Source organism: Amblyraja radiata, chromosome 15 (assembly GCF_010909765.2).
Source record: "Amblyraja radiata isolate CabotCenter1 chromosome 15, sAmbRad1.1.pri, whole genome shotgun sequence".
In the NCBI taxonomy this organism is placed as follows: Eukaryota; Metazoa; Chordata; class Chondrichthyes; order Rajiformes; family Rajidae; genus Amblyraja; species Amblyraja radiata.
Window position 1 is genome coordinate 30,401,553 of NC_045970.1, and position 18,189 is coordinate 30,419,741.

Genomic DNA, 18,189 nt, shown 5'->3' on the forward strand with positions numbered 1-18,189 from the left:
TTAATTTATCTGCTATTCAGAATTAGATATTTTTGGAAAATATTCCAAAAACCTTTACTTCACGATATTTTCTTATCACAAATGCCAGTCATTAGAGCCAAATGAGACAGAGAAAACAGTTAGCACATTGAGCCCGTCCCATGTTGTTATGTTGCAGTTACACATCATGACCTTCAATTCTCTCATTGAGAATTATTTATTCTCTTGGGAGAGACTAAAATCAATTGAGAAAAACTAAAACATAGACTTAGTTCATGACAAATAAATTCTTAATTTACCTTTTGGCCCACAAATACTGATAAAGATGAGGTCCAGGAATCCTTGGTAAACATCACCTGTGCTTTTGATGCATAGTGATATTAACATTGTACAGGACCACACCCAGTTCTCTTTGGCACAATTCAGTGCATTATGTCGGATATGTTATGCAGCGAAGCTCACTTAGGTTGTAAAATATCTAAAAGGAATGCTTGATGTGTTTATCAAGAATTTCTCCCTATTTTCAGCAAAACCATCTGGTAATTTATTTTAAATAGATTAAGGTTTTACTAAAACAGAAGGTAAGGAATTAAATGTTTGCTTGCTACCTCAAGACTTTGGAGATACCCTGATTCATAATGGCCAGTATGATTCATCTTGATCCAAAACGTCAACAAATCCTTTACCGAAATAAGGACGTAGGCAAGAGCTTGAAAGTGTGTGATCAGACTGTATGTGTGGTGCACACAAGTGCTGCGGTTTGCTAACTTTGAGAAAGGTCTCAAACAGTCTAGGACTTCTTTACTATTGGGTTAAGAGTCTGTGTTTAAGAACCACCTTGGGTAAAAATAGAAGATGCATATTTGATTAAAGTTTTGCTTGCAGCAAGTAAGAAGGCCATTACCAGGCAGTGGCTTAATGAAAAAAGTCCAAAACAGGAACAGTGGTTAGAAATTGTGCGAGACATCTTTAATATGGAGAAATTGACATATTCCTTGAGAGTCAAGGAGAATTCATTTGAGAAGACCTGGGAAAAATGGACCGTTTATTTGAGCCATGACACCAATTAGATAAATGCCGAGCTAGATATGGGAAGATTGTGTTATATAGAACTATGTTTGTATGAATATTGAATTATCTCCAGATAACTAATCAATGTAATGTTTTTTCTTTTTTAAATTTGGTAAGTGAACCACACGGTCTTATTCCAATTTTTTAATTTATTTACTTTTTTTCCCCCCTATCTACTTATTTTTTAATTTTGATTGCTGTTTTTCTTGCTTTGTTTTATTTATGGAGATGGTGTTGCACTGTTTTGTATATAGCTCTTAAAAATCAATAAAAATTTAAGTGAAAAAAAAAGAACCACCTTGGGTCAAAAATTATGCACAAGCAAATTACATTCTTTAAAAAAGCTATCTGAATTAATCTTAGGCTGAACCTAAGAATGCAATGCATGCCAACTTATTCCAAGGAGCAGGCGGGTGCAGTGAAGGACATTGATTTAAAGAAGTATATCTATGTCATGCAGAGAAAATGAAGTATTCTCATCCAAACCAAATTATATTTTATTTCAGCTGCAAATTTTAGGATGTATGGTTAATTGTTTAATGTAATCATTTTAAGTAACTCTGGGGGATGTGAAAGCTCACATGTAAACGTCAACAAAAATAATTAAAGAAGGAATATAGGACACATGCAGCTAGTCAGATTTTGACAATGGTCATAATTGAGTTTTGAAGTTGAGAATGAATATTCAAGCAAAATCGGTTACATTTATCTTTATGTGTGACAACTAACCACAGTAAATTATTAATCATAACTGAAAATTATTTCCTATTTGTGCTGTCTTTAATATTTGGAGAAAAGCTTGCATTCATATAGCAACTTTCATGTCATTTTCCTAAGAGCTCTACATCCTATGAAACTGAAGTTATTGTTGTAAGAATGGTGTCACATAAACAGAAACAGGATCCATTAGTGATAATGATCCATTAGTCATTTAAAAAAATATGTATAGAAGGATTGATTGGGGGATGAATGCAAGAAAGGAGATAATGCACAAATTATCTATGGGACGATCTACGGCCATCTGGGCAGAGTTGCTCTAGTTTTAAGGGCTTAATTAAAAGATGGTACATCTCATAGTGAAGCACTACCTTAAAACTGTCCTGATGCTTCAGTCTAGATTTTGTGCTGACAATTCTGTAACTTGAACCCATAACCTCAGACTCAGTGACTATTAAATATGCTACCAGATTCCTTGTTGAAATTACATCTTTTGGCTAAAAATTGGCCTTTAAACAATACATTCTAATTATGTGAAGGTATTGTGAAAATATTTTAAAAAGGTAGTATTTGTGTAACAGCTAACAATAAACCCGTTCAAATATTGCCATTTTTTGCAATGAAAGTGATATTATGGGCATGATGCATCAGCTTTTCAAAGTGTTCAGGTTCACATCCAGGGCAGATTTTTCCAGATGGCATGAAATAAATTGGGATGGTTTCAAGTTACTTCACAAGATCGAGTTCAATTTGTCGATTCTATCTAAAGGCCACTGAAAACTGGAACAATGAGACTAGTAGTTACCCCTATCAGGCTGGGATTGATACTTTATTGGTACTGGAGGGCTTTATTTTATATATTACTGCTGATTCTTGCTCTCTCAATGAAAAGTATTTTCCATAGCATCTCATTCTTACGTCAGAGGCAGTAATTCAGCCCGTAAAATCCATGAAAGACACCAGCAGTGTGATCTCTTTAGTCCCATTCCCTCTTTCCTAATTTCTTTGTAGCCTTGGAACGTATTTTCTCACTTTTGTGCTCATCAATACGATTGGTTCTTTTTTAACTACCCACCTATACAAAGAATACCAGGATTGAGGCTCAAGGGGATTAGGCTGTTCACCATAGAGCAGAGAAAGCAAAGAGAGATTGGGTGAAGTATGATGATCTCTTTCTACTGGTGGATGGGTAATAAAAGGACACAGATTCAGGATTAATATCAACATCGCTGGCCTAGCGATAGAGAAATCTATTTCCACAGTATGTCACTGACCCAGAATTCAAACTCAGCAGTGACCATTTCACACCTTTCCATAGCAGACATTCCTCCCAGTAGGAGATTCAAGAAACTACTGCGAGGTTTCCTCGGTGGCAAGGACCTGCCCTGTGAAAGAGCCAACCAGGCAGCAAGTCACCTGCCGGAAATGTAAAAATATTTAACAGCCAGCTAAGCCATGCCCACTTGCTCTGCTGGAAATGTCAAAGTAAAAAATATTAACACACCAAACATTTCAGAAATTTCTGAAACATTCCAAAATATTCAGATGCATATAGAAACATCTGTACATTTCAAAACCAAGAAACTAAAGACATTTTTTAAATCAAAAGTTTTAAAAAACTTATTGTTACATCCAATCAATGTACAGATATTGCACCAGTGTAATATGGGCAATGTTATGTACACGCAATTCTTCAGTATTTAGGCTGATTTGTAAAACATATAAATGGTGTGAAATAAAAAACACTTCTTTTCAGCCTTGCTGTATTTGGAAAAACTCCTTTCTTCCAAACTCAGGTGTAAATATATTTACCTACACATTGGAAATATGAATGAGTATCTTTTGTTGAGTGCAATGTTTCAGAATTGTCAATACAGTACATGACCTTCTGGTCAAACATATGAAAATTACAAATATAGATGCAATTAAATAAGGTTACAAAAGAAACCCCAACAATTTTGCATTATTGTATTTATTGGGGCAGTGTTAAAGTTCTAGACACCCAACTCTCCATTCAGCTGAGGTGGTGGTTGGGATGGGGTCAGGGTGGATGAAGTGGGAGTTGGGATGGGGAGGAGTTTACTAGCAGAACACAGAAGTCCGCTTATTAAACAAAATCAAATTGACACCCCTCAAATAATTAGCAATATTTTTTCTCGGCTTTCACTATCAATTATTCTACTTGTGTAAAGGTTACTACTTGGCAAGTTGAATCAATTCACATTCTATCAAAATTTACCCCACACCCTCCCTCCCACATCCCCACCATTCTGCAGAGAAAACAAGCTGGATGCTTCACTATGTAACACGTACATAAATATTAATTAAATAGCCATGTCTTTGTAGTATACATTACAGCTTCATTAAAGATGAGAATGTCAGTGCATTTCTTGCACTCCTTGCACAAGCATTTCAGAGTTCCAGTGCAGTCATCAATTAAATTTATAAAGAAATAAAACATACCAAAGAAAACCCAGTTTTACTTTCAATAAATACAAAAAGCTCACCACACAGTTTACTATATTGATACAGGTTTGGCAAAGAAACATCTACATAACAAACAAATAATATAAAGGATTAGAGGTTTTAACATGATTTGAATTCTGAAACCTGGTCCCAGAAGAGACTTTACATCAACCGTCCCGGCGTACTGTGGACTCAGCCGCATATCATAACACCACAAATTTACATAGATGTGGAAACAAAAACTTTGGTGGGAAGGGAAAATCCTAAATTGATCTGGCCATTGTTTATTGACACAATAGTCACATTAACAGCCAGATTTGCAAGAGAGAATAACAGTTGCGTAATCGCACAGAAGCAAAAGAAAAGTCAACAAAATAGTAAATAGTAAATATCTCTACTGCAATTATGGGGAAAATGAATTAAGTCAAGAAATTGATTCAGTTTCATCGATAGTTTGCTCATTTGATTCTTCAGTAAGTGGTTGCACATCTGCCTGACTGCCAACTTCAATATCGTCTGTTGTTAGGGATAAAATATCATCTGTAAGCTTTGAGGCTTTTTTTGCCTGTTGTTCAGAAGATGCAAAGTCGCTAAATTCTAAATCATCAATTCCTGCTTTGTAGTGGATTGTGAGCAGTGTAAGGGCTTGTAGCCGTTCAATTGACTTTGAAATAGCAGCAGACAAATGACATTTCTTTTTAGGATCTGTGCAATCCTTTTCTTCTTTCTGCAAAGCATAATTCTGTTCCAGTTCCAGCTCTATTTCATTCTGTAGCTTTTCTGACATCAAGTACAGTTTTTGAAATCGTTCATCGGCTGGTAATCCACGATACAGGTCTCGACCAATCTCCTTTACAGCAATCAATACACTATCGTCGAGACCACCGTCTTTCTTCACTGATAACTTGTTACCCATGGAAGAAGCCACCCGTTTGGATGGACTACTGGCACTGTACGTCTCTGTGTCACTGCTTTCATTGTCTGATGTATTTGGAGTTTGTTTGGGTGAAGGCTCAACCAAATCTACACTAGGATCCGCAAGACGAGCCCTTTGTCCTGGTCTCAGGTTCAGCAAGCGTGAGCTGGTGTTGATGATATGCCGTGTTAACCCTGTTGACCTGTTGAAGGACGGCTTGGCTTCCAAATCAGCTCTTCTCTCTGTGAGACCAGGAAGAAGTGCTTCTGCCAGACACTTATCCTGACACTTTTTATGACACACATATGCACAGTTCATGCACTGAGAAGCAGCTTTGGTCCAGACTTTCTTTTTACAGTAATCACACCAGGTTGGATTCTGAAACTGAGTATCTTGGAAATTGTGCTTATTGTCCATACACGATGGATCAGTTTCCTCCTTAATGATGACAGGAATATCCTCCTGTAAATTATCTTCCTTTTCCCTTTCTATTTGAATGCTAGAGTTTTCTGTATCACCCTCTTTTAAATAGGTAAAATTTAGTGTAACGTCACCATAGCACAGTTTCTCATTGAATCCCTTATGAGTGCTTAGATTTCGTAATGCAGTTCTACTGACAACAGCTTTTGGTTCAGGAGCATTAAGCCGAAAGGTTGTCTGAAACTCCATTGATGCAGTGCAAAGACATTCCATGGCTATCTCTTCAAGTTTTATACTTGCATGGCCTAAACACATGAGTTCACCTGATTTAAAAGGTTCTTTACACCACACGGCAACGTTGATGTATCTGTGGCGTCCTTCAACGTCAAACACGCACGTTGCCTTGTTCCACTTCACAAATCTCTTGCGATAGGATATCTCTGGTGACTCCCAGATTTTATTCCCTTCTGCTCCATCGCGCACTCTGCAGGTAGTTTCTGGTAACTTCTCCTTGGAATCTTGTTTACTAGCTGTTGGCCTGGACTGAGATGCATCTTCCATCTGATCTAGATTTTTACTGACACTTTTATCAATACTTTTCTCTGCACTATTGATGGATGTTGCCGATTTGTCAAGTTTTTCTGTAGCTGTGTCTGCAGATTCAGACAGGTTCTGGGCTTCAGAAGCAGCTGAAATTATCTTTATCTGAGGCCTTGGGGGCACCGGAGGTTTATTTGTGGATCCTAATGCTAGCTTACTTGACTGCTGTGCTCCATCAGGGACGTCTAAACACTTTGGCTGGGCAAACTTAACTGCGTCTTTTTGCTGTGATTTCAGGGGAATCTGGTAATTCCCCAAATTTAATTTACGATTCAGAATGGGGGATATGGTTCCTAGTGGCTTGGTGGCAAGTGTAGCTACTGAACGCTTTGGACTTAGATTAGATGGTGCAAAATCCTCCTTTACGATTATGGTCGGTGGTTTGATTTCAGGACATACTAATTCTTCGAATTCAGAATCTAAGTCTTTACCGTCAACATTATCTAAAATACCATCATCATCAAATGCATGTTGTCCAAACTGTGCACTAAACCCAGTGTCCTCAAGCTGGCCACAGTTCTCCTGGAGTGAGCCACATTGTTGATTCCGATGTCCACCAACAGGTCTTTCGTAATAAACCAATACTTTGTCACCAGCTTGCTTTATAAGCTTCAAAACATGTACAGACGATGTCACCTTGGTTCCTGTTGATAAATTAAACAGATATCAGGAAAAAATATTTTAAAAATGTAGTTTTTGCCATTTTTGTTTCAACTATGCGCATAGTTGAAACAACTACTACGCCACAGATACACACGTATTGTATGCTGCATAAATTAAGATTATGCTATTACCGCTGCATTTACAATTTTATTCATTTTTAAACCATGAATTCTCAGCGGCAATTATTTCCTCAATTCATCAACTTTCTCCTCTCCTGCCAAGCAGCTTTTTTCTTCATCTTATTTTTGCAATGAGTCATGACCGCACAAGTGTAGGCAAAAGTTGCTGAATATTTACACACAGAAGTTTAAATCCCTCACTTCATTTGCCAAAAACTTCCTCATCACGTATCATTATTTATCATTCATTTCCAAACTCAAAGTAAATATCTTATTTTTTTAAAGAATGGAATTTTCTACTTCAAAATATAATTTATTCATCTACAAGCATTATCAGTAGACAGAGTGAAGGAGGAAGGAGGATCGGCAGGGGGAAGAAGACGAGTGGACAGAGTGAAAGTAGTTCTGCATTTTATGTATTTAATTTCATATGGACAAGATTAGTTGTACTTATGTCAATTGAGAGTTATATAAAAAGTTTATTATCGGTGCTGTAAAACTGTTCAGGATTCCCATTCTTTGTAGTAATCTGAAAATATATGAACATTATTTCTAATGCTTTTGCAAAAACAATGAAAAATACCATCAATTTGTGTTTCTTCTTTACACTAAAAACTTTTAAAATTGAAATAATTTGCCTGTAAACACCTTTTTTACTGCATGTCGGATACACAACAACGCAAAGCTCTGATCTTAGAGAACAAAGTGTATCTGATCATAGCCATTCTCCAATAATGAATGGGTACCATAATAGAATGTTTGTTAAATGAATCAGTATGAAATTCCTCAGCAAACTATAGGTAAACAGACTGCACAAGATCAAAGCTCAGTCCTGTTAATACAGGTTAGCATACATATTATGCATACTAAAAAAAGGATCCACAGGAATAGCCAAATAATTGACAAATTAAGGTCCTAAATTCAGACAAGGTCAATGTTAGGGGCATTAGGCAAAAACTGGCAGAGGTCAAATGGGTGAGACCGTTTGCATTTGAAGGGACATCTGGCAGATGGGAAGCTTTTAACAATGCCATAGCAAGAGTTCAAGGACAACATGTTCCCGTCAGGGCGAAGGACAAGTTCAAGGAACCCTGGTTGACAAGAGATTTTGAGGCTCTCATCAGGAAAAGAAAATCATAGTACACTGAAGAAGATCAGGAGGGCAAAAAGAGGGCATGAAATGGATCTGGCAGTCAAGGTAAAGGAAATCCCAAGAGATTCTACAGCTATATTAGAAGTAACAGGGTGGCTAGGTCCCCTTAAAGATCAACCTGGCCGTCTTTGTGTATTTCTCATCAGTTTTTACTGTGGATAACGCTATGGAAGTTAAGAAATTAACGCAACTGAGTTGTGATCTCGAAGAAATTAACGCAACTGAGTTGTGATCATAAGAATTAGCAAAAAGAAAGTATTGGCTAATGCAGCCTTAAACCACATAAAGGTGGATAAACCATATTATGGTGAATAAATCACCAGGGTCTGACCAAGTGCATCCACAAACCATATAGTATAAACAAGGGTAGAAATGTAGAGGCCTTGAATGAATGAATGAATGATGCTTTATTGTCACATGTGACAAGTCACAGTGATATTCTGCAAAAAGTTGCCACTTAAAGGGCGCTGGCAAAGTTACAAAGTACCCAACGCCAGGTCCTCCTTTGTTCTCGTTTAGCAAAGCCTTTGACAAGATTTCACATGGTACACTTATCTAGAAGATTAAACAGCACAATGGGCCTATTTCCATGCTTTTTTACTCTCTGGCTCTAAATAAAACATGAGAAAAGTCAGCAAGGAATTATTGGCATTTGTTTAAAAGCGAAAATAAGAAAGGCTGTGTCTCCTCCAATTGATCAATACACTGTAATTGCAATCAGCTCTGAGAATATATAAATTACTACTTAAGCATTAAAGACGTGAATTTTTGCTACTTTATTCTCAATGTCTGTTCTGCACGAGAAGTGCTGCAGGAGTCACATAAATGATACTATTTGTGGAAAAATCATAACATGCAGTATTTTTAATGTCCTTTTAGAATATCTGACAATACAGTGCATAATTTCTGTGCAGGAGGAAATGTGACAACCAACTAGCACACAATACGCTTTGAATGCAGTGGTGACAATGACCACATAATCTACTTTATGGATAAATACATTAAATAAAGGCCTTGTTGAAAACAGTTCCATGAGATATTTTAAACCTAACTGAAAGAGCACACGGCACGATATAAAACAGTTAAACCTGACACCCTATAACGGAGGGAATGCTGTACCATTTGTTATACAGTTGTAGTCTTGTTCATAAGGTTCTCTACAGAGTAATCTCACTCAGGGAGATTTTAAGCTAATTGATGAATTTATCCTATACCATCTGTGTTAAATATGGCATATCTGGTCAAAGCAATATCCACAGTCTGACTAATCAGTTGTTAGACATCAACATACAACAGGAGAACAAACCAATTAATTTTATCCATAGTCTTGAGCATATACTTGTGAAGCATAACTGTTAAGGAAGAAATAGGAGATGAGAAACCATTCCACACACGTGTTTCATATATACTGTATTGTAATTTGTGACGCACAAAATTAAATTAAAATTATATAGAAATGGATATCAAGGATGTTGCTGGAAATACAGTTTCTTGGTCATGACGACAGGAATTTCAACTAGCGTTCAGTTGGACATTTCAGCTTTTTTTTGAGATTATCGTTGCATATTTAAGACGGTATTTTCTTCAGTGATCTATATCTTCTGTTTGGAAATCCATCAAACATTTTAAACAGGATTGCATTTAAAGAGCATTGTAACCATGCCTTGTTATGTAGATAGACCTCACCTACACTATGAGTGGTCCTCACCTACAAAGCCCTCCACCATCTGCCCCCCCCCCATATCTCACTGACCTCCTCTCCCACTACCAACCCTCACGGTCCCTCAGATCCACATCAGCCGGTCTCCTCTCCATCCACAAATCCAACCTCCGCAGTTTTGGGGACAGAGCCTTCTCCAGGGCAGCTCCCAGGCTCTGGAACTCCCTCCCCCAACTGATCCGCAATTCTCACCATCTTCCAGTCCCGCCTCAAGACCCATCTCTTCACCTCTGCCTATCCTTAGCCCCACGTCCCCCTCCCTTTTCATCTGTGCTTGAATTACCTCATATTGTGTTTTGAATTGAATTCTGTCTTTAATTTGTGTACTAGTCATGTCTCTACTATTTATTTCATTCCGCTTACATGTTTTTCCTCTACTTGCTAAATTTTTGTAAGGTGTCCTTGAGACTCTTGAAAGGCGCCCATAAATAAAATTTATTATTATTATTATTATAGACACAAAATGCTGGAGTAACTCAGTGGGACAGGCAGCATCTCTGGATGGAAGGAATGGGTGACGTTTCGGGGTGAGACCCTTCTTCAGACTGAAAGCTGTAATGTAGATTAGCTATCATAGAGACAATAGGTTGATAAGAAGGCTCATTCTCTTGTCCTTATGACAATTAGCCTGGGATTTATACAGAGCCTCGCAATTTTGATATACATATAGTAATGAGTGGAACAGAAATAAATTTATATATCCAAGTTTTCAGGTGACATTAAAGTAGGAAGCTCAGGAAGTTGAGATGAAAGCAAGATGTTATTAAAACTACATTTTAAATGAAGCTAAAGCAGATGAAACAGTGAGAAACACCAGATTAGCGCATTTTATAAATTGATCAGGGCCAGGGGTGCAGGATTTTTGTGCCATTGTACAAAAAACTAAAAACATGCAGCAGCACAAAATGTGATGAGAAAGTTTCATGGCACGTTGGCCTCTATTTCAAAGGAATTCAAATATGTGGAAGAGGAGCTTTAATTTAAAAAAAAAATTAAGCACCGCAGATCCTCGAAAACTAAAGTAAAACAGAAAGTTCTGGAAATACTTGGTTACTCAGACACTTGTGGAGAAAGAAAGTGTTAATGTTTACACTGGAAATGGAAAACGTTTGAAGTTTTAAAGATGGAGAGGTAAAGGTGGGATCAAGGAACGACACAATAGGAAATCTCTGATGGTGATTGATCAAAGCCTTGATCAATTCCATCTGGAGGACTGCCTTCATTTCTGAATTCTAATCTTCACAGAAAGAAAGCAGCAAATCACCCAGAATAATTGCAGGATTAAATGTTAAATTATGAGGGTAAATATTCATTTGGGTTTAGATAGTTAAGGAGTGATACAATCCAGATATTAATGTTGGCAATGGCTTCAATAGCATAGATATGGAGAAATGTCTTTTATCTGGGAATTCAAAACAAGAGGGTTTAATTTTTGCAACAAGCCCAATAAGAGCGAAAATGGGAAGTACGTCATAAAACATAGAACAGTTCAGCACAGGAAAATGCTTTTCAACCAAGTGTCTGTGCTAAACATGACCAACAATGTCTGCGCTAAACATGATGCCAAGTGAAGGGCCTGTCCCACTTGGACGACCTAATCCACGAGTTGAGAAGACCCTAGACGAGTTGAAAAAATTGTCAGGGTCGTGTTGACTCGCAGAAGTAAAAGGCCTCCCACGACTCTGTCTAAGACCTCCTACGGCTATCTGTACGACCTCCTACGACTAAGTCTATGACCTCCTACGACCCCCCTCGACCTCGTCTTCCACACCTAAGACCAACTACGGCTGGCTACGAGTGGAAAGTGATCACATGATAAAATTATGTCATGTTCGCATTTTTTTCTCGGGCCAGTTACCGACCTACGATTACCATCACGACCTACTACGACCTACCTACAACCTACCTACGAGTAAAAAGTATCAACTTTTTCCGTGGACATTTTTTATCAGGCTGGAAAAAACGCCGCAGCCTACTTGAGGCCACGAGTACGCAGAGACCACTCACGAGCATGAGGAAGAGTTACGAAGACCTTCTACGACCTCGTGGCGACCATGCTGCGAGTATGAGTCAAGGGCAATCTCGGCAGAGGTCGCGAAAGTGGGACAGGGGCTTTAAACTAATTTCATCTGCCCGAACGTGATCTATGTCCCTCCATTGATTGCATATCCAAGTCAAGATAGGCACAAAAAGCTGGAGTAACAGTGGCACAGGCAGCATCTCTGGAGAGAAGGAATGGGTAACGTTTCGGGTCGAGACCCTTCTTCAGGATCCGAGTTAAGTGTGTTTTATTGTCATATGTCCCCAACGGAACAATTACATTTTTACTTGCAGCAGCAGCCCCAGCACAACAGGTTTGTAAACACAAGCAATAGTGTAAATAACACAACAAGCAATAAACAATCTAGTGCAAAAACAAATCAAAAGTCAAAGTCCTTAGTGTAACCCCAGCAATTTATAGTTGTGAGTTTAGTTAGAGTTCGTAGTGTTCAATAGCCTGATGGTTGTTGGAAAGAAGCTGTTCCTGAACCTGGACGTGTGTTATCTAAAAGCCTATTAAATGCCAGTATTGTATCCATCTGCACTACCACCCTTGACAACTCTGTCCAGGCACTCAGCACTCTCTGTGTAAAAATTCTGCCACGTACAGCTCATTTACATCTTTATGTTGAGAATATTGTGCAACTGCTCGGAGACATCCTAGACCCTGGCACCAGGAGTCTCATTTGCTGCCACAGAATCTGCTATCTGTTCCCCCAACTAACAAGTTTCCTATCACAATGGCTCTGTCTGACTTTTCCCTTCCTGGCTGTGCCTCAGAGCCAGGCCCAACACCGCAGTCCTGTGCACTGCTGCTGCTCTCCCCAGACAGGTCCACCTCAGAACAGTATCCAAAGGAGCATGTGTAGGAAAGAACTGCAGATGCTGGTTTAGATCGAAGGTAGACACAAAATGCTGGAGTAACTCAGGCAACATCTCAGGAGAGGAATGGGTGACGTTTTGGGTCGAGACCCTTTTTCAGACTGAATGTTGATCCAAAGGAGCATACCAGTTGTGGTGGTGGAAAGATCCCAGGCAATTCCTACACCCTTTGTCTAGTCCCTTTTCTGGTGGCCACCCATCTACTTCATGCCTGCATGCTAGGTGTGACCACCTCACTGTAACTCCTATCTATGACATTCTGACACTCCTGAATAATCCCGAGGTCATTCAGCAGTTGAACATACTTGCTTCAGATGTATTCCGCAGTGGTACATGAAATCCCCCTGACTTCCAACATCTTGCCGGAGGACCAAATACCTTGTAAAAATTACACAGGAAAACAGACTGCACCTTAACCTGCTGTTACCCTTTCATCAGCCCTGTCGCCAAAGCATCTTGAGCCAAAGTCTCAGTTCTACACTTACCCTCAACACAGCATTTCATTTCAACACAGCCTCTCTCCCAACAAGGCCACCCCCAATAGGCTGTTCCACTAAACCTTCCTTCCATTTATTGGCTGCTGTGTCTCTTCCGCAGCTGGTGTTGAAGAACAATTCCAAAGAGGACAAGAATAGCAATTTCCTGCATCTTCATTTTGTATTAAAATCTTCACCATTGGGTATTGCATTGTTCTAGAAGAATTATATATCGTACTGCCAATATGTAAAACAGATTATTTCAGATGACCAACAAGTCTACCGTAAAAGATGACCCATATCAATCATCTGTCAAATTAATAAACTTCATGGTATACACAATACATACAAGGCTCAAAATGAAAAAGTTTGAATTCACTACCTATACAATGAAATTTCTGTGGGCAATGGTTCTCTTAGTCACAGGGGATATTAAAAATAATAGCCATTTCGAATGTCATTTAATGTAAAGGCAAGATCTTACAATCTATTTGCTTCTGACAGCTACTGCCCATTGAAATCATATTCTGTTCACTTCTTTCACACTGTCAATACTTTCAAACAAATCAAAACTATTCTAAGGACAAAGTTACTCTTCATGCTTCAGCCATTCATGATGTGATACATTTATCAATGTGCTTTTACACTCTTAACACTGCCTGAGCAAATGAATCCATTCAATGTTCCCCTTCAAAGAACCAATAGCTTAATTAGTACCCAGAATTCCAGCTCATTTACAAATCAAATTATCAGCCTGGGTTCTCATTCAGATGGACTTCAATTGCTATTTTAATTTTAGCTTCTATTTTAACATAATTTATTTGAACATTTGGATGTGTTTCTATTGAGGCTGAAAAGAAACCATATGCCTCACACTTGCTATCCTGCGCATGAACAAGAACTCTTACTAACAATTACAGGGAAATCACCACCGCGCATAAAAATTAGCTCAGTGGAGGTAGCCTTAAAATGCAGTTGACAATGCTGAACTACATTGGGTTAATCATTCCTTTGCACAACTGATTTTTTTTCTGGTTTAAATTTAAAGATTTATATTGTTAAGTTGCATTTATTTGATTTTAACCAAGTAAAGATTACAAAATATTTACAATGGAACTCAATAATGAACATTAATTTAAAATCGGAAAAGCAAGGTCATCTATATAACTAAAAGTCTCATCTTGACCACTTCCTGCCTGCGCTGTATATTGATTTTAGAAAAAACTACCCTATATCGCTATGATTTTTGGCCATCTTACTCACAGTCCTCCTCTGCTGAGGATTTTTTCGATCGATGAAAAATAAAAAAGTTATGAATGTTTAAAAAATCTTGAGATCGGCTGATTGGTCCTCTTGCCTGTCAATCACCACGTTGAAGATAACACCCCTTCCGGGGGGGGCAGGACTATAAAACCCCGGATGCCTCGACGTGAGTCAGTCACTCTGGAAGATCGCGATGGGAAGGCCACAACAGTGATTCTGCTGTGATTCAACTGAACTGTGAGTCCACTGAACTGTGAGTCTGCAATGTACTTGCAATAAATGATGTGTTAGCCCTTAATGAAAATGAGATGTGTTGTTTGACCTGCCCTGTGCTTGAAACTGAAATGGCAATGGAAATGAAATGAAAATGAGATGAGTTGTTTGGCCTGCCATGTGCTTGAAACTGAAATGGCAATGGAAATGAAATGAAATGAAAATGAGATGAGTTGTTTGGCCTGCCCTATGCTTGAAACTGAAATGGCAATGGAAATGAAATGAAATAAGTTGTTTGGCCTGCCTGAAACTGCTAATTTCGGTCCACAAGGCCCCTATTAGCCGAGAAACCAATCCCTTTTGCCCAAAATCCCTTTCACTGAGATTTCACTCAGATTTATTTTAAGTCGCTTCAGCCCATCAGGCCTGTACTAGCCCAGGAGGAGTTCCTTCGGCCCAACAGTAAGCATTCCTCCTGCAAGTATTAAACCTCACCCCAATATTTTTCTCCCTCCCTTCATTGGCTCCCTGTGAGATCCAGGCCAGGATAGACTTTCCTCCTTCATTGCTGTGATCTGCAGAAATAGATGAAAAATGTCTAAAATTGATTCTCCACCCTCTCCCCCATCTCTCTCACAGAGTCTCTCACCTGTTTTGGGAGGAATTTCTGGCAGTTTATGAGCTGCCAGCCCACCAGGCCTGAGTGACTGAGCTGCCAGCCCATAAGGCCAGAGTGACTGAGCTGCCAGCCCACCAGGCCTGAGCTGCCAGCCCACCAGGCCGGAGTGACTGAGCTGCCAACCCACCAGGCCTGAATGACTGAGCTGCCAGCCCACCAGGCCTGAATGACTCAGCTGCCAGCCCACCAGGCCTGAGCTGCCAGCCCAAGAATCCATTCGGCCCACAATGTCCATACTAGCCCTCTGGAAACTAGTCCCTTTGGCTCACATCACCCATACTAGCACTCCAGAAAGCCCCCCCCCCCTCCCCCACTGGCCACCAATATTAGAATTGGTGGAGAGGTGGAATATTGCATTGGTGGACCAGCCCTCCTGTGTGAACATGGGACCCAACGGGTCCCACTTAGTCTAGTATATTCTATGTTTAGCGAGTAGTTTCAATTTTTTAAACGAGTATTTTTATTAAGACGCACCAAAGCATATGATGCAACACATACACAAAACAATGCGTCCCTCCGATTGAGAACCCAGGCTGATTGAAACTGAATAAGCTGATTCACAGCTGGCACTTGAAACTTTCAATTTCACCATTAGACGAAATATCCATGATGGTCTACTTTGAAAATGTCGTTTTTAACAGAGTCGCCAACAAATATCACCCATGTAGAATAATTTTAATTTACTTTGCTTTGAAAATGCTGTAGATGGTTCTAAATATGAACACATAGACTGCTGAGCAATCCTGGTGATATGTAAACACTAAATGTTGTAGTAACTCCGCAGGACAGGCAGCATCATGGGTGTCTTTTCGGGTGGAAACCCTTCTTCAATCTGAAGAAGGGTCTTGACCCGAAACGTCACCATTCTTTCTATCCAGAGATGCTGTCTGTCCCGCTGATTTACTCCAGCATTTATTTTTTGTTTAAACTAGCATCTGCAGTTCTTTCCTACAACTGGTCAGTGAAGTCACGGTGATGACTTAGTAGGGTTAGGGTCAGGGTTATGGTAAACTATTTTCATAAAATGATTTTTAATGTTATTATTACTAATTTTTTATTTCATGTTCATGTGATAGCAGAATTAGGCCATTCGGCTTCAATCATGGCTGATTTCTTTTCCCTCAACCCCATTTTCCTGCCTTCCCCCCATAACTCCTGACAACCGTACTAATCAAGAATCTATCTATCTCTGCCTTAAAAGTAAAAGTAAAAGAGAAATATTAATGCATTGATGGAGCCACACCTGGAGTCATACTTGGGTGATCCGAAATGTTAAAGTTTAATTGTAAATTATTAAAAATGAATAATAATAAGCCTTTTTTGTCATTGTACTTAGAAATACAACAAAATTAGGAGAGCTACTCCTGATCAGTGCAACCAAAACATGTCCAAACAAGACAAAGTCACATCCAATGCATTATTTTGCACTGGGAGAATATTACACTTTAAATTTAGTAAATACTTTAAAGGATTTTAAAAAAGAGGAAATATTAACTGAGTGGTCTGTATTATAGTGGAATTGATGACAGCATTCTCATGTCGTGTGGAAAGTTGAGGAATTTAGAGTTCTAATGGCCCACGGAAAGAAACTGTTCTTTTTTTTAATTAAAAAAAAAAAAAATTATTTATTAGAAGTGAGTACAATGCATTGGTACAAAAACGATGTTAACATATTATATTCTCTGTACAACTTCCCTTTTTTTTTTTTTTAAAGAGAGAAGTGAGAAAGGAGAGAAGAAAAAGAGGTTGTGAAAAGTGAAGAATAGATTAGTGAGCGTGGGTGAAAAACCAATAAAGAAAAAGTGAAAGAGAAGGAATAAGTGAAGAAGGAAAGCGGGAGGGAGATTATTCCATTGCCACAGTGAGATGATTTTTTTAAAATATTCTAAATCATCTTTCACCCATACCTGAAACTGTTGGTTTTCATGATACTATGTCACCACATGAATGCAAGAAATCAATAAATGGGGACCAACTCCTTAAGAATAGGTCTTGTTTGTCTATTAGGAGGAGTCTCATTTCTTCCAAATGTGCTGTGTCCAGCATATTACTGATCCACATTTTAAATGTTGGTATATTAGCATTTTTCCAAAATTTAAGTATAGGTTTGCTGTTATTAACCCATAATTGAAAAATGAGTTTTGGTGTGTACTTAATTTGTTCCCATCTCCACTTACTCCAAATATAATCATTTCAGTGTTAGGTTCCATTTTTGTCTCAAATAACTTTGAGAATATATCAAATATATCACACCAAAATTTATAAAGTTTTGTACAAGAGACAAATGAGTGCGTAATATTGGCATTTTGAGAAAGACATTTATCACAAATGGGAGAAATATTTGGATAAAATATATTCAACCTAATTTTGGAATAATATAATCTATGTAATATTTTAAATTGAATTAAGTTATGTCTAGCGTTGATCGAACATTTATGTATATGTATCAAATATTTTTCCCATGTTCCTTTTGAGATTTTTATCATGAATTCTTTTTCCCAGTCTTCTCTAATTGCCTCTGTTGATGGTAATTCTATATTTAAAATACTGTTATACAAGTATGATATTAATTTTGTTGACTCCGCATTGATATTCATTACTTCTTCCAATGGGTCTAAAATTATACTTTGGAATCTTGGTATATATTTCTTCATAAAGTCACATACCTGTAGGTATTTAAAATATTGATTGTTATTCAATTTAAATTTTGATTTTAGTTGTTGAAATGATAATAAATTTCCCAATTCATACAAATCACCTAACTTTTTAATTCCTACCTTTTCCCATTGTTTATATGTTTTATCCATACCAG

The 18,189-nt window shown here is 38.2% G+C and overlaps 1 protein-coding gene across 1 annotated transcript in view; it reads right to left on the reverse strand.

Moving 5' to 3' along the window:
- Positions 1 to 3,720: 3,720 nt before the first annotated feature.
- The window catches only part of pdzd8 (PDZ domain containing 8), a 198,203-nt gene continuing 183,734 nt past the window's right edge, over positions 3,721 to 18,189 (reverse strand). Inside the window, exon 5 of the mRNA XM_033033957.1 lies at positions 3,721 to 6,813. Within this exon, the coding sequence (XP_032889848.1) occupies positions 4,658 to 6,813 (2,156 nt within the window). The 3' untranslated portion in view covers positions 3,721 to 4,657. The remainder of the gene's footprint in view (positions 6,814 to 18,189) is intronic.